The sequence below is a fragment of the Sminthopsis crassicaudata genome, chromosome 1, assembly GCF_048593235.1.
Source record: "Sminthopsis crassicaudata isolate SCR6 chromosome 1, ASM4859323v1, whole genome shotgun sequence".
In the NCBI taxonomy this organism is placed as follows: domain Eukaryota; kingdom Metazoa; phylum Chordata; class Mammalia; order Dasyuromorphia; family Dasyuridae; genus Sminthopsis; species Sminthopsis crassicaudata.
The window spans coordinates 451,397,133-451,420,139 of record NC_133617.1 but is presented as its reverse complement, the minus strand read 5'-3'; the positions used below and the strand labels follow the sequence as shown (position 1 = coordinate 451,420,139).

General features: G+C 36.0%; 2 protein-coding genes and 1 long non-coding RNA gene across 24 annotated transcripts in view; 2 read left to right on the top strand and 1 right to left on the bottom strand.

The window, feature by feature from the left end:
- Positions 1-541, top strand: part of LOC141550283 (tumor suppressor candidate gene 1 protein-like) — a 1,999-nt gene extending 1,458 nt beyond the window's left edge. Inside the window, exon 1 of the mRNA XM_074280739.1 lies at positions 1-541. This exon is cut by the window's left edge and continues 1,458 nt beyond it. The gene's annotated coding sequence lies outside the window, so the exon portion shown is untranslated.
- LOC141550287 (uncharacterized) overlaps positions 1-1,751 on the bottom strand; it is a 59,565-nt gene extending 57,814 nt beyond the window's left edge. For both annotated transcript variants that reach the window (XR_012484567.1, XR_012484568.1), the window contains exon 1: positions 1,569-1,751. This is a non-coding gene — a long non-coding RNA (uncharacterized LOC141550287). The remainder of the gene's footprint in view (positions 1-1,568) is intronic.
- The window catches only part of ELAVL2 (ELAV like RNA binding protein 2), a 211,329-nt gene continuing 190,068 nt past the window's right edge, over positions 1,747-23,007 (top strand). For 6 of the 21 annotated variants that reach the window (XM_074280744.1, XM_074280742.1, XM_074280746.1 and 3 more), the window contains exon 1: positions 6,749-10,330. In XM_074280744.1, coding sequence (XP_074136845.1) covers positions 10,248-10,330 — 83 coding nt within the window. In that variant the 5' untranslated portion in view covers positions 6,749-10,247. The other 15 variants (XM_074280761.1, XM_074280757.1, XM_074280747.1 and 12 more) reach the window with 8 other exon arrangements.

Genomic DNA, 23,007 nt, shown 5'->3' with positions numbered 1-23,007 from the left:
GGTCACAGGCTGGAGACTTAGCCTCTGCCATATGCCAGTGCCAGCTTTCTGTTTCAGAACATCATATACTTCTTGTGGCATTTAGGTGAAATTACTTCCAAAAGAAAGAAAATAGCAAACACAAAACCACCTGAGAGAACTGGATGCCAAACTGTGCCTCCTAATGACTGAACTATGTCCTACTTGCTACCCCTATTTAATTTTGTTAAGGATTTATGTTTTGCCTCATTTTGATTCTTTGAGACTTGAAAGTAACCAGTTTTCCAAAGGCTTGTTCTGATCTTTGATTCATTCTTTCTAAAAGATCAAAGGCCCAGCCATTTCTTATGAATGTAGGCAAAGTTTAAATAGGTGATTTAAACTTAAAGCTTTGTTTTCTTTTTAACAAAATTAATAGAAGTAATCCATTCTTATATTATCTTTGGTTCCAGCTTTCTATCTGTTTAATACTGATTTATTTACCCTTATTTAAATTTTTTTGCCTCTAGGGCATTTGAATAAGTAAAACAAGTTAAATAAAGTTTTGGTATATTGATAAAAATTTCCTGGACTGTTATTTATAGATTACATTTTGTAGTACTTTATTTTAGACGTATTTTTATCAAAATAAGTTTGCTTTTTAAAAATGATATTCAAATTGATTTTTAGAATATATTTTAGCAGCTATTGTAGTTTAATTTTTGTTATGATTCAAGAACTTTTGGAATTTTTAACTAGATGTTATAAATTGTCTAAAACATAATTGGACAATTACATTAAGGAGGTATATGGCATATAAAATTTTGGGAAGCTACATGTAGATAAACCATTTAAAGTGGTTGTGCTAACAATTCCAGATTAAGAAATCATTTTCCTAAGTGCGACTATACTAAAATCCATCAGAAAATACGCCAAAAAAAAAAAAAAAAAAAAAAAAAAAAAAGCATGCGGGAGTGGGGGAGGAGTAACGGATGTATGTCACGCAGATCAAAGAGAGGGAGCCACCAATGACTCATACATACCAGGCAGATATTTTAATATTATAAAGAAACGTGCAATAGTAACTGCAGGGGGATGAAATTTCTGAGAAAGAGAGAGGGGAAGCAAGAAGGGGGAGAAAAGGAAGGAAGGAAAGAGAGAGGGAGGGAGAGGAGAGAAAGAGAGACAGAGGAGAGAGGAGAGGGAGAGGAAGAGGGAGAGAGGGGGAGGAGGAGAAGCAGGAAGGGAAAGAAGGAGGGAGGGGGAGAGAGAGAGAGAGAGAGAGAGAGAGAGAGAGAGAGAGAGAGAGAGAGAGAGAGAGAGAGAGAGAGAGAGAGAGAGAGAGAGAGAGAGAGAGAGAGAGAGAGAGAGAGAGAGAGAGAGAGAGAGAGAGAGAGAGAGAGAGAGAGAGAGAGAGAGATGAGAGATGAGAGAGAGAGAGAGAGAGAGAGAGAGAGAGAGAGAGAGAGAGAGAGAGAGAGAGAGAAATCATGCCAAATAGCAAACTCTGAGAGCTCAGTTCCAACCCTCCCACGTAGCTTTCCTTTTCGACTGCTCCATGTATTCCTTTCACCGCCAGCGTTAAATGTGCACCTCTCGGCACAGCTTACCTTGAAACAGGACTCCATTGAGTGTCCTAGAGTGACATAGCATTTTAGCCAATCGTAATTGAGCTCCTCGATTGGGCGGCTCAAAAGAGCATGTTTGCACCAATCGGAGTCCCACAGCGATGAGCAGGTTACGTTGCAACTAGGTTCGGCGTATACTTCCGCGCGTGCTGCTCAAGCTAGAGTTTGGCACCGCAGCAGTACACACGCTAGTGCGGAGGCGGAGGAGGGCTTGGTGATACGGTACTATAAATTTGTGGTCCAGTCCACCTCCTTTTTAAGACTTCCTCCCCCCTTATTTCTGTTCTTATTTAGAGATGCAGCAGCTTGCTTCTGTAGCGAGCCACTGAAAAGCAACACGAAGAAAGATATTGGCTTTAAAAAAATACGTTCTTTCATCCCTTTTCTTTGTTCCCTCATTTGTTTCTCTTTCCCCCTTTTTGTTTAGTTGAAAAGCAATAGGATAGCGTCTTTCTGTCTCTGTCTCCCCCTCCCTCTTTTTTTTACTCTTCAGTTCTCCCTTCTTTTCCACTTCCCCTTTCCCCCAATTCGGTTTAGAGTTGGACGTTGGGACTCGGAAGCATATATTTTTATTTGCTTTTAAAAGCTGCCCACAATTTAGGTTTCGTGCTGTCTTAAGAGAACTATCCAGCTGCTTCTTGCTCATCCTTATTGGGAGAACTGCACCGTTACTTTAAACACACACACACACACACACACACACACACACACACACACACACACACACACACACACACACACACACCTTAAGGGAGAAAGGTAAGTTGCAGTTTGGTTTCTTTAATCGTTACTTGCAGATTCCCTGGCAAACAGAAAACCTGTAAGTAATCGTAATATTAAGATAATTGCACATAATTGTCTTTCGTTTGGTTCAAAGCCATTCATTTCTCTGACTTAAGTATGTGTAACATTTTCAATTGTATTGCATATTCACAATTATCACTACTAGAAACTAAGTAGTAAATGTGGACAGTAGCATGGTAATGATCGTACAAAAATGAAGCTAAACAGATTGAGAAATAATATCTGAAGTGATGTTCGAAGTTCATTTTATAAGAATACATATATAACTGGTTTTAGTATTTGCATGCCTTTAGTATATAATGAAGATCTTTTAGAAAAAAGAAAGGGTATCTTGTGGAAAAGATAAGTCTTGAGTTTCAGATTAGAAGAGATAAACCTCCAAGTTTAATTGCATTAATGAATTCATTTTGCTAAAATGGGATTGCTAGATGGAATTACGAAATGAATTAGGCATCGAGTTGTAATTGACCGAACCAAATGCACGCAGACCCTCTTTTGAGGGTGAGAATAGGGATGGTTGGGGGCTGTCAAAATCAATGAGTGGCTAAATGTGTAAAGTACAATTTAGGGAAATTAATTACCATAATTCAACCAACCCCATTGCAGCCAATTTAAGAGCAAATTCTTCAGTCTATCCCGAGATTCCCTTTGTTCTGAAAAACCTAAATAAGATCCTTTGAGCTGTATCAGTGAAACAGTTATTCTTGTGAGGAGTAGATTCCAACCAACCTCTGTCCTTGGTCCTATACTTTTGACTTCATCTGGAAAGGGGGGAGGATAAGAGGGGAAACCCCTCAATCGAGTAGGTTAGGGATTTGCAACTACAACTATAACCTGCCCGACTACGCAACCTTCTCCGAACCTATCCTTACTCATTGTATTTCTCCCCCTCCTCCCCTCTATTTCCTCCGAATAGCTATTGTTAAACTAACACTAGAGAAAGATGGTAAGGGATGTGTTTCCTTTGGCTAGACAAGATGCACATTTCAGTTTCTGCAGTTTCTCAGCCTTTAGGTGATACTAGTCCCTTTTCTCTTGAAGAAAGGAAACACCCCCCACACCCACATACACCCCTTTAGGTATAGGAGAGGAGCTCAAATAGGGAGATGGGGGTGAATGATAGAAGATGCTTGATTCATCTATGAGAAGTTTAAAATGATTGACATTAGCGAAATTCAATACTTAATGTGCATAATGTATGGATGAGGGCATACCAAATATAAGGTTAAATCTTTTATTATTGTTCAGTTCTCGATTTTCTACATCCAATTTAGGTTATGAATATTTTTTTTAAAGGCACTTCTAACCTTGATTGTACTTAGGGATCTGACAGTGAGTAAGTGGTAGTTAAAAGCTGCTGACTGTGTCTACCGTGTGTTCATGGTTGGACAGGACCAAGCATTGCCATTGTGGTTCAATTTATATCTAGCATGTTGCCACATACCCACCTATTTCACATCTGAGAAGAATTATTATGAGAGCTATACAACTGTGGTAAATTGGTGTTTGGAAATGTGCCTCATTTCCACTTTCAAGTATTTGTTAGGGAACCTGGTGTTGAGAATGTGTATTTTAACTCATAATTACTGATTGCAGAAATAGATTTATTGTAGTAGAATGTGAAAAGAATAGAAAATCATTTGATATTTATGGTTCACATCGAGGATTATAGGTTGGCTATCACTGTACCTCCTCCCTAAAAACATCAGAATCCCTTCTTCAGTTAGGTTAAATAAAATTATTCACCTCCATCCCTTCTATCATCAGTTTTTAAAATACAACTATGTTTTAAAGATAAATGACTATCCTTTTGGATTAGTCAATTTCAGACCTGTAAAAAAGGCTTAAATTTAAGGAATAGCAGAATAAACAGACAAATAATTGAAGAAAACTGACCTTTATTTTCCATAAAGGACAAAAGGAAGGGTGTGTGTGAGTATGTGGGTGTTTGTTTAAGAGAGAGACACACACAGACAGACGGGGGAAGAGATAGGGAGAGGGTGAAGGGGGAGAAAGGGAGAGGGAGAGATTGTTAGTTCTTTAGGGGCCTCTACTTAGAAAGACTTGTGATTTTTTTTTTTTTTGTAAAAAATTATCTTAATTGGACTACACTAGATATTTCTGCCAGAAACAGATCCATTTCTATTGTTGCAGACCATAAATTTTAATGTTGGGGAGCTTGGAAGTCTTGGTTTTAATTGCTCTTTATCATAACATGCTTTTGAGGTGTAAAGTAAAAGATAAAAAGCAGATCATCCTTTTCACATCCCTCCTTTGGCTACACCAGCTTTTTAAGCCAGTGCTGAGGAGTTCAACTTAACATGAAACTAATTACCAAGTTATAAAATATGCCCTGAAAATACTACATTTGTATAGGGTATTAAAATAAATTTAATTCAAAAGAGAACCAGACTTACCATTCAATAAAGAAACAAATTTACAATAACTAGGCCACTCCAAGACTTTTTAGTCAGAATAGGGATATTTGGTAGGACTACATTACAACTAACTTGTGCCAGCAACCACTCCAAGGGTATCATACAAATAGCTGTTGAAAGTAAGGTCAAAAGATAAGGAAGCAAGCAATTGAGCAATTATTCTATTAATTAGGTGCTACTCTATAATAAGGGTCGGTTAGGCCGGAATTGAATTTGGGGCTTGTGTGGTCATGGGATAATCCAGGTACTTTTGAAAAAATCCGGAGAGTTTTCGCCTTTATTTTGAAGGATCTTAGTAGATTGTCCACACTCTGCAGGATTCCCTAGATAATTGCTGAGTTCCCTACCTTTCTTTGGCTAACCACTTTTGCTAACCAAGTAGCTAAACCTTTTACCTCTCCGGTTTTAAGAGCTTTTTTTTTTTTTTTTCCTGCTTGTAGAACAGAGATGAATTATTCCGCTGGCTGGAATGTCCGGTTCTTCCCCTACCTACACTTGCAGCTCCTCCCCGCCCCCGCCTCTTTTGGGCGGGGGAGAGGAGAAGTGTTTGTACACTTCTTCCTGGCCCTCGCTGCATCACACCGCATCATGCCCTTGAAGTGACAACCTCGGGCATATACTTGCGGTGATTCAAAACCCCTACAGCTCTATCTCCTTCCTTTCCATATCCTGCGTCTTCAGGTAGGTACGACAGGTGATTTTTTTTTTTCCGGGAGGGGGAAAAGAGGGGCTTTTAACTGTAGAACCACAGGTGTTTTGTAGTAATTAAGGGCTGGGCAGGTGTGAAAACGTGCTGCTTTGGTATCCCCGGTGATGTGTGTTTTGACTTACGATCCATAGGACATGATCTGACTATGCACAGGCTTTTTGGGGAAAAGGCAATTGAATAGAGTGGGGGCGGAAAGAAAGGATGAACGTGGGGATGCCCCCTTGATGAAGAGTTTACAATTTCAAGCCGGGGGGGGGGGGAGGGACTTTTGAAGGATGCGGCGTTTGGTCGTCTATGTGATAGCACAGTGCAGGATATCTTTAGCGTTCGAATCAGAGCATAGCACTCCACACAGGTACTGAGGTTTTTACTTTAATATTCGGTACTCTGGAAGAGGGAAAAGACAGGGTAAGGAGTGAAGGTGGGGGGAGGGGAAGAACGTTTTTGAGTTTAAATGAAGGGCAAGAACCTTTCAGCCAAGTATGTAAAAGAAGGCTCTATTAACTTTCTTTGCAACAATCTAAAGAATATAAACAAAACACTTCGAGTGACTCCTTGGATGACCCTTTTAAATACACTGATAGTAAAAACGGCCTTTGCAAATTTGCACCTGGAGCTGGCTTGCAGGAGGACCTGGCTAACTCTTCTTTCCCTCTCTTGGTCAAGGATGTGGAGGTGGGGGAGGGTACGTTGGTCTGAGTGCAAGCTGAAGAAAAGATTTAGACTGCCTTCCTCCTTTCCAAAGAACATTATGCCAGCGGGTTAGGATTCTCTCTGGCTGTCCGAGACCACCGCTGCGGCGCTAACTCTGAGTCTTGGGCTCCGCCTCTTGGCGCTTTTCCAAAGAAGCCCCTCCTCCCCGCCCTTCTACAAACGGCGGGACTCTGCCTTTTCTCTCTTTCTTTTTCTTCTTTTCTGTATCACTCTTCCAGGCATCCCTGACATTGGAGCAAGAGGTGGGGACCGGGGTGGGGGTGAGTGAGAGTTAGCATCACGGGGCGGGGAGGGGAATTGCATGTTCGGCGCCGCCTGGTCCATCTCCGGCTTCCTCTCCGCCTTCCCGCCACCGGCACCGACCCGGGAGACTGCTGCTAGCCGCTTTTCCACGGATCCTCCCCCAAGCAATTCTCCTGCTGGTGTGACGGCGGCGGCAGTGAGCAGAGGCAGCGGCAGGAGCGATAGCATCAGCTTTATAGTCTGAGAAGGCAAGTGTGGGTTCGGGTGTGGAGATGAAAGAAGGGGGAAGGCAAGGGGGTGCCCCGTGCCTCTTTCCCCCTTTCCTTTTTTTCCACACTTTTCAAATGAAAGCTCGGTACATCTTTACACTCAGATTCCAGTGTACCCGCCCCCTCCCTGCTGAGGACTTGAGGTGAAGAGGGGTTTTCCCCTTTGAGAGTAGAGAATAATGTGGGCTTAGGGAAACGGGGGCGCTAGAAGGAGAGCTGATATGCTTTAAGTTTTTGGGAGTGCAGATGTTTGTATGGGGGGTATGTGTGTGGGGGAATATGTGCAGCCTTAGGAAGTGCTGCCGTGTGTCTGTAAGTGGTTTGGGCCGAGCTGGGATTGAGTCTCGAGCGAAGCTTGCTGCTTTTTTCCACTGTATGGTAGTGGGGAGCCTTAGAAGTGTTTTTTGGGGGACGGCAGTACTGCCTATTTGGAGAGGAAAAGAGCTGAAATCCAGGTGAGCACGTTGTAAGGAGAAAAGGGGTGGGGTGGGTGCGGTTTGGAGGTAAAAGATTCTCGTTTAGCCAGGGTAACCCCGCCTTGCAGCCTATAAAGGAAGGGGATGCGGTGAATGCACTGTTTCATTCCACCAAAAAGATTCGGGCTAATATTTCTCGTGCTAGCTCTTGAATTGCACCTCCTTGTGCGTTGCTCTCCGAGTGTTTTGTTTTGTGATTTGCAGCAAAACTGTCTGCAAAGGTGGTTTGTAGCTGTGGACACCTAGGGACTGTGGTAGGATTATCTCTTCCGCATTTGATCTTTTTTTCCCCTCCCTCTAACATGGGGGCCTGAGCTCTGGAGGATGCAGCTAAGCACTCTGCATTTTCAGGTTTGCACATGAACAGTAGGCTAAGCGCTAGGTGCAGGGGAAGCTGCAGAACGGGGTGTGGAGGGCTTGCCTGACTGCAGCAGGTTGAGCAAACCCGGTAAAGTACCTTGCTCCCCCGACCCTCTCAGATTGCCGCAAGCTGCACCTTGAGTTCCTAAGTGAGAGGGCGGGGCAGCTAGCAGGCGCTACTGTGCACGAGGGTGTGTGTGCCTGTATTGTCGCTTGTGTTGTGTGGCCCGGTGTCCGTGTGTCGAGCTACGATATTGAGATTTATGAAGTGACTTGAGCCAACAGTTTTTAACTGGCAGGTCTTTTTTACTGTTGCAGGGACAATGACTAGCAAACGGAGTCATTATCACAGCATACCTCACAAAATAAAAATCGAAACAAATGTAGCAGGATTATTACTGAGGGATGAGCTACAAAGGCTGACCAAAAAAAAATAATTTTTTTAAAATGTGCATGCATCTTTCTTTACAGACTTTATAGTAAAATGGCCTTTCTTTTTCTTGCTAACCAAAATATGGAATATGATGGTATGTTCTGTTTTTTTTTTTTTCCCCTTTGCCTCTAATCACGTCTTAATGATTTTAGATTTAGTCACAAGACATGGCTCTACTGTGTGACCTTGGACTAGTCACTTCTGAGCTTTAATTTTTTTTACATATATAATGATGAGATTGGATTAGATCTTTCTCCAAATATGTTTTATCTCAAATACAACATTTTGAATTTTTTTTATTTCTTAAAAAAAAAAACTTTTAAACATTTGTTTATTAAAATTCGTTAAAAGGACTTAGATCTTGTAAAAAAAGTATTGTGAGGGTTGGTTAGGGGGACGGGAACTGCGTTAAAAGTCAGGATACAATTAAAATTTCAAATATGCTATCTGCCTATATGACCATCAGGTAATTTGGGGCACAATTCTAAACTTCACTTTCTTTTATTAGTAAATGAAGGCATTGATTGGATTTAATTGTTTCTAAGGGCTTTTCCACTTATAAATCTATGGTTATAGAGACTCCCCATTTTCTCCCTCACTTACTTAATAATTTATGCCTTCATATAAATTTAACTTGCAAACAAAAGAAAGTTTGTGTTGTCACTTCTTTTAAAACAAAACTATTTATCCTCCCCACTTCCCTCCCCTCCAAGCAATTGAAGATGAATTTTTTTTTTATGACCTTAGGTAAAGTCCATTTGCCTAAAATGACTAACGTGTTGGCCTTGAAAAAACTCTATTCAGGAAATATTTTTTTCAAAGCTTTTTGGTAAGTTCTTTGAACTTTAATATGCGTACTAAGATGTCCATACATTATGATATAAAATAATTTTTGATGGAATATGTAAAGGTTATTTAACCTTGTATTTATTTTAAAGCAGGTTGATAAGAATATTGATATTTTGCTTGGTACTCTGTTGGGTTTCAGGTGAAGGTACATTTAAAAGAAGATAATTTGAAAATATCCCATGAAAAGGTAGGAAGGAAATGGACTTGGAATAAACATTCAGGGAGAGAACAAGTACTTTACATTACATTTTCTCAATTCTGACATCTGTTTCTTCACTCTTCCCCACTCCACCCCCCAAGCAAATATTGTCCCCTTGTGAAATGTCTGAACAAAAGGCATCTGAGGTCAAAGACTGATTGAATAACTTTCTGCTGCCACCATTTGGCAAGTTGGGGGGGTTCTTTTTCTTCATGAAACCCTTCTTTTTGAGTAGGATATACTCTTGTTCGCCTTTATCTAAGGGATGTAGCACACAAGATTGGCCACTTTAAGAACACGACTGCACTTGTTGCATAAATCAGCATTTTACATGACTGAATCATTGGATTTACTGGGTCTTCCCTTGCTAATTCACTCTGGGTCTTGGAGTTATGCTTTTGTTTTTTCATTCCTGTTAGTCATTGGGGAAGCAGACTTTTTTTTTTTTTTCTGGTTTCTCTAGTGCCACTTTTGTGCATAATCTTATCATTAGGCTTAAATTATTTACTTTGAAACATCTCAAATCTGGGCTTGGGTTTTTTGTCCTCACACATGCCTTAAATTAGATTAATTTTTGTTCTAGATGAAAAACCTGTTTCCAGGTATCATAGTGTTGTCTGATCAATATGACTACTCTCTGCCTTTTGTTAATTTATCTAATTATTCTAATCTCTTTGGTCTTGATTAATTGTTTCCAAATTGCTCTAATTAATTCTCTTCTATTCTAAAAGAATTAGGCTTTTTTTTCCCCTTAAACAAGAACTATCAAAGAGTCAAGGAGCCCAGGATGATCTTCATTCTCCTCATCCCCAAAAGCACTTTTCTAAGCACTCCACTTTGGGCATTTGCTTTATCTTGGATATTATCATAAAATAGCCCATGAAGCAATTATATTTTGGTTCTTTAAACTCTAACCAGGCAACCAATACCTCAAATCAGCAAGAACTTTGGGGAGGAAAGATTTTTGGTATACTACAGCTTTACACTTGTAGTAGTTTTGCCTTGTATCTTTTGATGTTTTTAGAACCAGATAATCCTGTTTGTTGATCAGATATGTGTAACAGTTTTCAATCTTAAAAACACTGTATATGTACCTGGATAGGGATTGAATTTGTCACTTCATAATAGTGAAGATCATCTGTTCTTAGGTGCAGGTTAACAACATACATGACGGCACTCACATGGGGAGATGGCAGGAACCTACTTCTGGGGGAGAAGACATCCTGCACTCCCACTCCCCTGCCACATGGGTGAGGAAATTCTTCTAGCAATGGAAAAAGGCTCTTTCTGTAATTTAAAATTTTAGAAGATTGCTTAGAACACTGAAAAGTGAAGTGATTTGCCCAGCATTATCCAGCTAATGTATTTCATAAGCAAGATGTGAATTTAACTGTGGCTATTTTATATTATCCCACTATCCTAAACTGATTTTCTATATCAGTATATGCTATCATTCTCATTACTTGTGAAGAAAAAAAATATGTAAGGATCATAATTGTAAAGATGGAATGGACCTGAAAGATCATCTAGTTCAACCTGTGATTTTATTGAGGAGAAAACTTGATGTCCTTTTGGGTTCAGTCACTTCCTTGAAGTTGTTTAGGTTGTATCAGATGGAGATGGTGTTTGAACCCATGTTATCTGACTCTAGAACTAATGGCCTTTTCTATAGCTTTTTGCTTGCTAGGCAAGCTAGCCTTCCTTATGATCTATTAGTCAAATTAGGAACTTTGAGTATAGGTTCATCTTAAGCAAGAGTTTTATGTCACAGGGGGTAGCTGTTGGATCAATGCCTTATAAGATTCTAGTTTTGATTGGTGATTTTGGTTGTGGGTTGTTTTTTTTGGGGGGGGGTACCTGGAAGGCTGTTGGACACTGGTGAACAAAGCCATATTTTTCTACCCACTGGAGGCTAATTAGGCCAATATTCATGGAAAACTGTATCTGTTACCTTTCACATATCTTTTAAACACTGATTTTGAACTTAATATTTGGTTAGTATTTTGTTAGCTTCTATTTCCAAGCATTGTTGAGTAGTAGTATTCAAATTATTGAACTGTTACCTTTCACATATCTTTTAAACACTGATTTTGAACTTAATATTTGGTTAGTATTTTGTTAGCTTCTATTTCCAAGCATTGTTGAGTAGTAGTATTCAAATTATTGAAATGTTAAAATTTAACATCTTACCCACTGATTAAAACTAAGTTCCAAACTTCATCATAGTCATAAACAGGAGCAGTTTTATTTTAGCTTTAGAGATTTTGTTAACTATTAAAAAATAGTTGTTTTCACAGTATTTTAAGGAGAGTTTATATTGCTCTATATTCAATCTAATTTATTCTTAGAATTCTGAGGGCTTAGGTAATATTGTTCCCATTTTACAGGGAAAGAAAACCAGAGAGTGACTTTCTGAAGAGTACAGAAATGAATCAGTATCTGAAATGGAATTCAAATTGATATTGCCTCTGATTTCTAGTATATCATTCTTGACATTTTACCATATCGTAGAAAGAATAATATCTAGGAGGGGGCAAATTTCAAAGGAGGAATTGCAAAGTATTTTAAATGATAAATAGAAGCTTTGCCTCTTTTTTAAGCTTTAGAATTTTGAAGGCCTTTTGTTTCTGGGGAAAGCAAATTTTATGAAATAATCAATTTTGCTTTCTTGCTATCCCATAAGCAAACTAACAAAAAGGTACCAGCAATTCTCCTAATATGAACAAAGATTAACAAAGGCAATAAATTAATATTCCTCATATTCATAAAATTGTTTTTTCATATGGTACTCATTTTATACAAAACAACCAAGATACACTTCCTTTTTCCAGGAAAAAAAAAACATTTGATTATGAACACTTTAATCTTTACCTTGTAGAATTGCAATTTTCAGCGGTTGTGAGTACAATGACAGAAAATAAAATAGTTCCTTTGAGAAGAGTGGCAGGAAATATGTTGAAGACTTTAAAGGATTTTTTTTAAGTTAATTAAATCTTGGACTTGTATACAATTTTTATATCAATAGTAATCTAGACAGTAAGTTTATTTACAGTGTTTTTGGGTGATTTGAATAAGATTCCCATATGTGAAACAAGTTATAATTAATTTCTTAAGGGATCTTATGAGTAGGTTATTCTTTAATTACTCAGGTTGTAGTAGAACTTCACTTTTCTGATTTTTCCTTAGCTACTTTAAAGCTAGGTCAGGAAAAACAAAAACAAAAACCAAAACAATTATTTACCCCTATATATTCACTTAGTTTTATAGTTCTGGAGCCATAATCAAATTAATTCTATCATTCCTCCTGGAAAAGATGGATCAGTTATTCCCTATGATTCAACTGTAATTTTCCATAAGTGAATGGCCACCTTTTGATGACTAGGATCTTCTTCAATTTTATTTATTTTCATCATTTAGCATGGTGCTTGGCATCTAAGTTTATAAATGCTTTTTAAAATTAATTCATTATACAACAGTGATAAAACATTTTAAAGTAATGGAAGTCATAACTTCTACTTTTGATTATCTGTGGGCTAAAGTTAATTAGAAATTTTGAAAGAACCGGTACTTTTTAATGCTGGAAATACTGTTTTTGGATTTTAAAAATTATTTTTTGTTACTTTAAATGTTGGTAGCCAATGTCTTACCTTAAAATCCTCAAGAAAATTTTTCTTTGAGACAGTAGAGAAGAACTTTAGTAGGGGAAGTAAAGGGAATGAAGTGGCCTTGAATTTTTTTTTATGAGAATTATCAATACATTAATGGTATGACAGAAGATGAAATCTTGAAACTTTCTAGAATGATATTAATTTTAGGTTCTTTGAAAAATATTTATTTTTGAATCCTAGTGTTCTTTATAGAGTTCCAGAGATGTGTAGTATAAATGGCCTTTAAAGGTGGAAATACCTTAATGATGAAGCATTTAAACATCTGAAACCAAATGCTTTTGGCTAGAAAACAAAAAGAACCTGATTTATACTAAACTAACTCTATTATGAGCAGTTCTTTGAAGTTCCAGTGTACCTAGGTGGAATGAGCCAGAATTCTGGAGAAATTCTTACAATAAGGCATTAACTCAGTGGAAATGATAAGACAATTGTGCTCCAGTCTCCACTAAGGTGGGAGATGGAATAAATGTCTCTGGCTGAGTTTGTTCCAGAGCTTATATACTATATTATAATTACATCATCATAGGTGTGAATCTTGTGGAATCAGGTGTCAATCTCTTAGGTTTACTAAGTATATGTACTGAACTAGAGAAATATTAATCACTAATGTAAACTAGATAACCATTGTCTTATAAAGTCTACTGAGTTAACACCTTATAAGAATCAGAGTTCTGGCCCATTACACCTAGGAATCTAGGTGTCCAAAACATCCAGTAAAACATCTGATAGTGCTGAAGCATCTCTTTGCTAGAGTTCTAATGTATTATGCTAGAAAAGTCACTTTTGCCTGTTGTGATCAGAATTAGAACTATAAATATATTGACTGTGTACTCACCTGTAACCAAATGCTCCAGGGCCTCTGTTAATAAAACTTCTCTGTTCCTGATCAATCTGTTAGGCTTTCTCTTCTGTGGTTGAAGTTTTTGATGTCTAATAGAATTTAGCATAGGCATATAGGAAAAAGTACTGAAAGCTTTTTCCAAAGCATTTGACTTGAAATGTGTGTGCTCATTATATCCTTGGACCTTTCTGTGGCTGCTTGCACAGAAGTAAAATGGGGACAATAAAATTCCTCTTTCCTGTTACAGGGATGCTGTTAATGGAAAAAAAATCATAAGAAGTAAAAAGGCAGTAGATACCCTATTATAGCTAGAATTCCACTTTTGTCACTGAGTAGTTTAGTAGTATTCTTGGTTGAATTTTTACTGTTTGTATAGCATATTTTTGCCATTGTAATAAAGATAAATCTGAAACTGCAGGGCTATTATTTTTTTAAGATTGTCACTTTGTTTCTATCACTTTTTGTGAATATTATTTCTTTACTCTTTCTAAAAGAAACTCTTGCTGTGAAAATATGCATTTGGAGTCGGAGGATGTAGGTTCATATTTCTTGTCTAGCTGATCACTTTCTGATTGTCTTGGTCAAGTAATTGAATCTTTCATGGCCTTGATTTTCAACTGTAAAATCTAAGAGTTGAACTAGATGACCTTTCAGGTTTCCAAAAGTTCTAAATCTGTAATGGGTATGATTAAATTTCAAATTAGTTTACAGGTACCTAAGTTGCTATCAGACTCTATTTTAAACGTGCCTTTAGTCTCAATCCATTAATTTCTTCCTCTTGTCATGCATATGAATTTTTTTAAAGCTGATTTTGCTTCTATTATATGAACTGCAATTGTGAGGAAGAAAAATTTATTACCTGTCCATTCACCCTCTCCTCCCAAAAAAAAAATCATGGGAAGAGGGAAACTTACTTGACAAGAGGCTTCTGATTTTTTCATTTGGAATTTCATTGGGACGTAAGACATTGACTTCTAATATGCTGCTACCATTTGGGGTTAAAACCTCTGGATTTGCTGACCTTGTCATTTGTTCTTTATGTAATCTTCTGCTAAAGTTACAGCTTTAAAAATGATATTTATAGTAAAAATTCATGCAAAAAATCTTACGTTCACTAGCAATCTGGTATCAATTTGGGATTCTAGCTAAAGTAAGATATACATATAATAGCCCTTCCTGTTTTGTTCCTATAGTATTTCCCTTGACCCACAGGAATCTAGCTCATATAGATGAGATACACAGCTAAGCAAATTGAAGGAATATGAAATCAATAGTAAAGTGTAATATTATCAATATGAAAGTGTTGCTTGTCAGGTGGTTAACTAAACCATTTTGTGTTGTTTCAACCTATAGCACAGATGTTTTTCAGGCTTTTCTCAAATGTCCTGTTATCTATTTTGTCACCATCACCTAGTCTTCTCTGTAATTATTTTCCTTTTAAAGACATTCATTTTCTCTTCTCATTTTTGAGGTCCTGATGCCACTTCTGTATCCTACCCACTAGATGCCACCCATTTGCACCTATTTCTGGCAATTTTTGGCTCCACCCACCCACTTTGGGCTCTTCCTGGCTTGAAGGCAAAGGTCTTTGACCTTTCTTTGACAGCATCACTTTATTTTTCCTTTGTAACATGTACTATTTTCAGAGCAATCTCCATCTGCCACTTTTATTTATTTATTCAACTAAGAAGCATTCATTTCTTCCTCTCCCCCATTGGAGGAAAAAAAAAGTAGAAAAGTAAAATTTCTTTGAGAAATTTGCAGCCAAGAAAAACAAATTCTCACACTGACTTTATCCCAAAACATCTCATTCTTCATCTTGAGTCTATAACTTCTCAGGAGTGTTCTTTGTCTTTGTATATTTAGATAAATCTAGACCCCACTACATTGCCTCCTCAAAATTATATAGTCATTAATTCCCTTTGGGAAAGGAACTTTTTTTTTTAACAATTAAACTTGTAGATTAGATTTATTATTTTTGTATTGATCCTTTTAAGGTGAAGGATTGACAAAGTGTGTAACTAAATTATGCAAAACAGGTCTCTTGAAATTCATCTTGAGAAGAAAAATTAATTTCAATGGTAAATTATTTTAAAAAATATTTTATAAATGATGTCCAAGTGGATGAAATTTACTGAAGTGTTTTTTTCTTCATGTTACTTCTAGGGCCTTATTTTAGATGGGTATGGAATCTGGGGGTTTATCTTAAAACTTCTTAAATATTTAAATTTTTTTTACTTGTTTCATGATTAAAATCCTAAAGCTCAGTACTTAGAGTAATCTTTAAGTTGAATGAAAAATAATATGAAATATGAGGGCTTCCTAATGTAAATGTAGTCTATTGGGAAACTCCAGGTTTTGGAGGTATGGAATTAACTGAAATCCCAATAATTAGGTAAAAGCTGTACTGGATCTTGCAAGGCTTAATCCCCTAGAGATTAAACAGAAATTGTTCACATTTGGACTATACACAGAACAAGAGGTTTTAATGTTTTATTGGCATTTTGTTAAAGATTGTGGACCATTTCTCAGTGTAGTGCTTTTCAATGCATAAAATAAAATATAATGGATTTTAAAAATACCTTGTTTTAATAGTTTCTCTCCTTAACTCTGAAATTGATCCATGGAACTCAGGTTAATAATTCCTGTCCGCATGTGTTAAATAGAATAGGTGTATATTTTCTCTTTTTATATTAGAATTCTTACTTATTGAATCTGGGGACTATTGCTTTTTGTCATTGTGTAATCTAGTTCTTAATTCAGTGTTTTGTGCATAGTAGTAGGTACCTAATAAATGTTTGAAGTGATTTTTTTTTATCTACTAAACGAATTGCTCTTGAATTTTGATGTTTTTTAGTTACAAAGTAAATAAACAAGTTAGAGGAACTTGACTCCATTGATAGTACTAAAAAATTAAGTATTTTATTTCACTAATCAAAGAAATATTGGACCCTTCCTTTTCTTGTTCACCAACTTTTTGCTTTCCTCAGAAATAGTCTATATTTTTACATATTCTATTTATTTCCTCAGAACTATATTCTATAAAGCCACAAGAATAATAATGGAAATACAATTTTTACAAAATTAAGGTTAATAGGATTCCAGTGAGCTTCTGAAAGAATACAAACTAAATCTAAAAAGAGATTTTGGACTTGGTGATATGCTGCAAAATAAGATATTTTTCAGAAATGACCAGTGATATTTGTTTTGTTTGAGCATGTTTATTACAAGGTAACACTATAGGAAGAGAGATATATATTGTAAAATTTAGTATAACTGTATTAGGTGCTGTATGTATATAAAGAGAACTAAATAGTTCTTCTCTAAAATCATTCTTTTTTTTTTTAATAAAGATTTTTATTTTCAAAACATATGCACGGATAATTTGACATTATTGACCCTTGCAGAGTCTTGTGTTTTAGATTTTTCTCCTCCTTCCCCTCACCCTCTCCCCTAGATGGCAAACAATCCAGTATGTGTTAAACATATTAAATTATATGTTAAATCCAATATGTATAAACAATTCTTGCACAAGAAAAATCAGATTAAAAAAAGTAAATGAATAAGAAAACAAAATGCAAGCAAACAGCAACAAAAAGTGAGAATGTTATGTTGTGATCCACATTCAGTTCCCACAGTCCTCTCTCTCTGGGTGTAGATGGTTCTCTTTTTGCACAATCATTGGAACTGACATCAGTCATCTCATTGTTGGAAAGTCACATTCATCAGAATTTATTGTTGTATAATATTGATGTTGCCATGGACAATGATCTCCCAGTTCTGCTCATTTCATTTAGCATCAGTTCATGTAACTCTGTCCAGGCCTCTCTAAAATCATCCTACTGATAATTTCTTATAGAACAATAATATTCTATAATATTCATATGCCATAACTTATTCAGCCATTCTCCAACTGATGGGCATCCAGTTTTTTGCCATTACGAAAAGGGCTGCCACAGACATTTTTGCCCCTTTCCTTTATTTAAGATCTCTTTGGGATATAGGCCCAATAGAAACACTGCTGGATCATAAGGTATACACAGTTTGATAACTTTTTGAGCATAGTTCCAAATTGCTCTCCAAAATGGTTGTACTTTTATTCACAATTTTACCAACAATATATTAGTTTACCAGTTTTCCCACATCCCCTCCAACACTTATCCTTGGCTTTTCCTGTCATTTTAGCTAATCTAAGAGGTGTTTTGTGGTATCTCAGAGTTGTCTTAATTATCATTTCTCTGATCAATAATGATTTAGAACACTTTTTCATATAATTAGAAAGTTTTAATTTCTTCATCTGAAAATTGTTCAAATCCTTTGACCATTTATCATTTGGAGAATGGCTTGAATTTTTAAAATTTGAGTCAGTTTTCTAAATATTTAAAAAATGAGATCTTTATCAGAACCCTTAAAATGTAAAAATGATTTCCCAATTTATTGCTTCCCTTTTTTTCTTGTCTGCATTGGTTTTGTTTGTACAAAAACTTTTTAACTTAATATAATCAAAATTATCTTTCTGGTGTTCAGTTGTGAGTTCTAGTTTTTCTTTGGACACTGATTTCTTCCTTTTCCACAGATCTGAGAGGTAAACTCTCCTATGTTCTTTTAATTTGCTTATAATAGCACTTTTTAGGTCTAAATCATCAACCCATTTAGATCTTATCTGATATGTGGTATTAGGTGTAGGTTGAGCCCTGATTTCTTCCATACTAGTTTCCAATTTTCTCAGCAGTTTTTGTCAAATAGTGAATTCTTATCCCCAAAACTGGGGTGTTTGGCTTTGTCAAACACTAGATTGCTGTAGTTATTAACTATTTTGCCCTGTGATCCTAACCTATTCCACTGATCGGACTACTCTATTTTTTCGCCAGCACCAGATGGTTTTGATGACCGCTGCTTTATAATATAATTTTAGGTCTGGCACAGCTAGGCCACCTTCATTAGCATTTTTTCATTAATTCCCTTGAAATTCTTGACCTTTTGTTACTCCAGATGAATTTAGTTACTATTTTTTTCTTGATCTGTAAAATAATTTCTTGGAAATTTGATTGGTATGGCACTAAATAAGTAGATTAGTTTAGGTAGTAGTCATTTTTATTATATTTGCTGTTTTTGTTTTGTTTTGTTTTAAGCATGTAGCATTCTACTCTGTCATCAAAATAGGACCTTAATAAGTGCCTTGTAAGTCTCATAATTTCCAAAGAGTAGAGGATTTCAAGAAGACATTTTACCTTGAGAACTCTACTTAATTGGAGATAGTCAGAAAGACCTTCCTTCAGGCCCTGCTTTGGACACATGGTTAGGTCTCTTTCACTTTTAGTAATGATAGTAGCTAACATTTATGTGGCACATGATGTTTACATAGTGCTTGAAAATATTATCTCAGTTTTTATCTTTTGAACTATAATGGTTCTCATTTTATAAGCGATCCATGCAGGATAAGTATCACTTTTAAATGTCAGAGGCTACATTTGAATTTTGGTCCTCTTGACTCCAAGTCTATCTCAATGTCTGCTGTCATTTAGTTGTATAGATGCTCAGAATAATTCATAATCAGACTTACCAATCCAAATCTCTGATAGAGTTTGTACAGTGAGAGTTCCCTGAACTTCTAAAAGAACCCCCCCCCAAACAAAACAAAACAAAACACCAAAATGCTCTTCCTCTATGAGCTGTGTCATATAAATAACTTGATATATGTTGAGTGAAATTAATAGTGATAAAATTTAAATAGGTAGAGAATTTGAAACTGCATAATTTAATGTTTGTGATTTAGACTCATTTTTATAATAGCTTTTTATTTTTCAAAATACATGAAAAGATTTTTCAGCATTCACCCTTGCAAAACCTTGTGTTCCATATTTTTTCTCTCCATCCTTCCTTCCTTAGACAACAAGCAATCCAATATAGGTTAAACGTGCACTTCTTCTAAACACACATCCATATTTATCAGGCTAAGCCAGAAAAATAAGATCAAAAAGGGGAACAATTATAAAACATTTTTTCTTGATTTAGTAATGTATATAGGATTAAGGTCTGGTGCTTGAATTGTAACATATAGCCATGCTAGTTTGTAGCTCAGGTTGATTTTTTTATTAGATTTTTTGGATATTTTAAAATTTCAGTGACAACTTGGGTTTTTATGCATGTACAAATTTAACTGTCCTGATTTTAACTTAAAAAAAACAACCAACAGATTTGTGAATCAGGATCTTGTTTTTTAAGACATATTTTTTTTTAATAAATGGCTTTGAAATAAAGACTAGGTCATTACTTATTTAGATAAAATTTCAACAAAGAAAAAGGGTAGATATGTCAAGTAAATAAAATTTTTTTGTCTTATTTCTTTACATAATATTAATATTCAGAATCTTTGTGGAACATTTAATTTTATACCTTTATTATTGATATAGCATTCTTAAAACTTTTGCTAATTAAAATTTTTTTCAACATCACATATACTTGGAACAAGTATATTCTGTGCATTTGCAAGGAATTTTTGAGTCATTCTGAGTTATATTGTGGTGTCTAAATCAGACCAATCAATGTACTATGATTATGATGCAGAAACAATTGATGATTTTTAAGCCATACTGCATGTTTAAAGTTAATTTGCACAAACATGTTTGTATCTGTTGTATTGTCCTATTTGCAATTTAAAAGTATTTGAGGAGAAAGAGCAAAAAAAAAAAAGGGGGGGGGGGAAATGAGAAAAAATAAACAAGCAAGCAAACAACAACAACAAAAAAAGATCAGTCCCAAATGTTTAATTAGCCTAACTTTGCAGATCACTCCCAGGTAGAAACACCACTCAAGTGCTAGCAAATCTGTTTAAGATTAGAGGTGCCAATCACTTTTAACATTCATCAGCTGATAATCCCAGTCAACCTCTTCTCTATCCCTAACCATTATTTTTCCTCTATCCCCTTCTTAGTATTGGGGAAGAAGTAAGAAATAAGATTAGCTATTTTGTGAATTGTTAGAGTTTGTTTAGATTGAAATGAAGTGTAATTAAAGGTATATATGTGGATAAATACAATTCTAAAAATTTGGGATTTTGACTTGGAAAGAAGACACTATTATAGGTTTAAGTATGACTGCTATTATGGGTATATTAGTCTGAGTGGATCCAGAATTCCTATCCTCCAAAGTTGACTAGAATCAGAACCTATAAATGACCTAATACAAATCTAGCTTCGTTTTGTCCTGAAGAGTTATTAGTTGCCATTTACTGGAACAAATATATTCATTTTTTGATAATACCTTTTAGTAAAATGGATCTCATCAGAGAGGGCTGATAGTAAATAACAGAGGTAATAAGAAGTTTTGAGGTTTTAAAGGAGAAGATAAATCTGGTACTAGCTGCAATATATCTAATGCTGTTGACTTGATTTTCAATTTCTTCCTTATACCCAAGACCATAAATACACCTGAATTATAAAACAGCTAGATGGGTAACCAAGGTGGCAGCAGCTTGATGTGTTCATAGTCCAGAAGAGCCTGTAACTTCCCACTCTCTGCATTTTGTTGCTCTTAGAAAGCTTTTGCCTATACTAGCTAGTCTTATCTTTTTCTTTGGACAGATTAAGAAATGGGTTATAGCCTCAAGGTTGTAAATTTAAGGTTAATAATTTAAGGACTGGAATTAAAGTAAAAAATTCTGTACTTGAATAAGCAGAGACCAATTTTTGAAAGGCCAATAGACTTCTGTTATTTTCAAATGCTCTTTGAGAGTCAGCAAATGTAATGAACAGAGAAAGATCTGGCCTTGGAGTCAGGAAGACCTGGATTTAGGTCCCCCATGGACTAGTTTATGATCAGGGGCAAGTTATGAAAATGCTTGACTTTCTTGTGACTAAAAGCAGCTGTCCAAGTCTAGTAGTTGGAAACAAGTTGATGATTTGTGTTTGGAAGGAATTTCCATATTAGGAGTTCCTCTCTCTGCACAGGTGTTTGGGACCATTTCTTATATCATTTACAAACTTACTGAGATGTTTTGTTATAGAGTAAGTATTAAAAAGGGAGTGTAGGCTAGTGGATTAAGAGCTGGACATGGACTGAGGATGACCCGAATTCAGATTGCCTCCTTATCACATCTCTGCTGTGACTGTGGACAGATCACCCAACAAGTTAGAAATTTCCGAGAATATATAGATCTATCCTTGTAGAGGCAATATCTCATCAGGAGCTTTCTGTGTAGCTAAAACCTTAGGTTTGGTTAAAAAGGGGAAAGGGCATTCTTTTCTTTTTATTAATAATTTTTATTTACCAGATATATGCATGGGTACTTTTATAACATTGACAATTGTCAAACCCCTTGTTCCAATTTTTTCCCCTCCTTCCCCCTCCCAAGATGGCAGGTTGACCAATACATGTCAAATATGCTAGAGTATGAATTAAATATAATATATGTATACATGACCAAACAGTGTTTTGCTGTATAAAAAGAATCGGACTTTGAAGTAGTATACAATTAGCCTGTGAAGGAAATCCAAAATGCAGGCAGCCAAAATTAGAGGGACTGGAAATTTAGTGGTTCATAATCATCTCCTAGAGTTCTTTTGCGGGGTGTAGCTGGTTCAATTCATTATTGCTCTATTGGAACTGATTTGGTTCATCTCATCCATTTTGATTGAAAAATAGCCTCATCCATCAGAATTGATCATCATATAGTATTGTTGTTGAAGCATACAACAATCTCCTGGTCCTGCTCATCTCATTCAGCATCAGTTCATGTAAGTTGAAAGGGCATTCTTTATGCTTATAGACTAGCTTTTCAACAATACTTGGGTCCAAAATTGGTTGCTCTTATCCCTTCTTTCTCCATTCCTGATTTGTTCCACTGAAGAAAATTCTTATTCAACTTCACTTTCTGATGGACTTTGCTATGAAAAGCTCTAAACACATATTTTACTTTAAACATATATTTACTTAGATTTTTATTTGATAATCATGTACCAACATGCTAGACCCAGAAGTCATAAAACATTATTCACCTCTGCCCTGTTTGGTTGTGAGTGACAGATCAAGGTAAAATCTTGTTTAGTCTTAATCTCAGTCAAATGATTACCTTTTTATCTCCCAACTTATGTTACAGATGATAGTGCTAGAAAAAGGTAGAATTTAAAATACTTGAAAAATTGATCCAGAAGAAGCAAGTGGAGGAGAGTAGGCAATCCTGAAACCTTTCATCAGGGTTTAGAAGGGTTAAAGAAAGAAAAGGGAATAATGTGTGTGTGTGTGTGTGTGTGTGTGTGTGTGTGTATAAATATATCCATATATATGTACATATATGTGGATAAGTCTAATAAATTCAGAAATATAATAAATTCAGAAAGAAACACGAAGGCAAGGGCATCAGCATCAGTTGGGCGGAGAAGGTATGAGAAGGGATTCTTGGAGGAGTTGGGTAAATTAA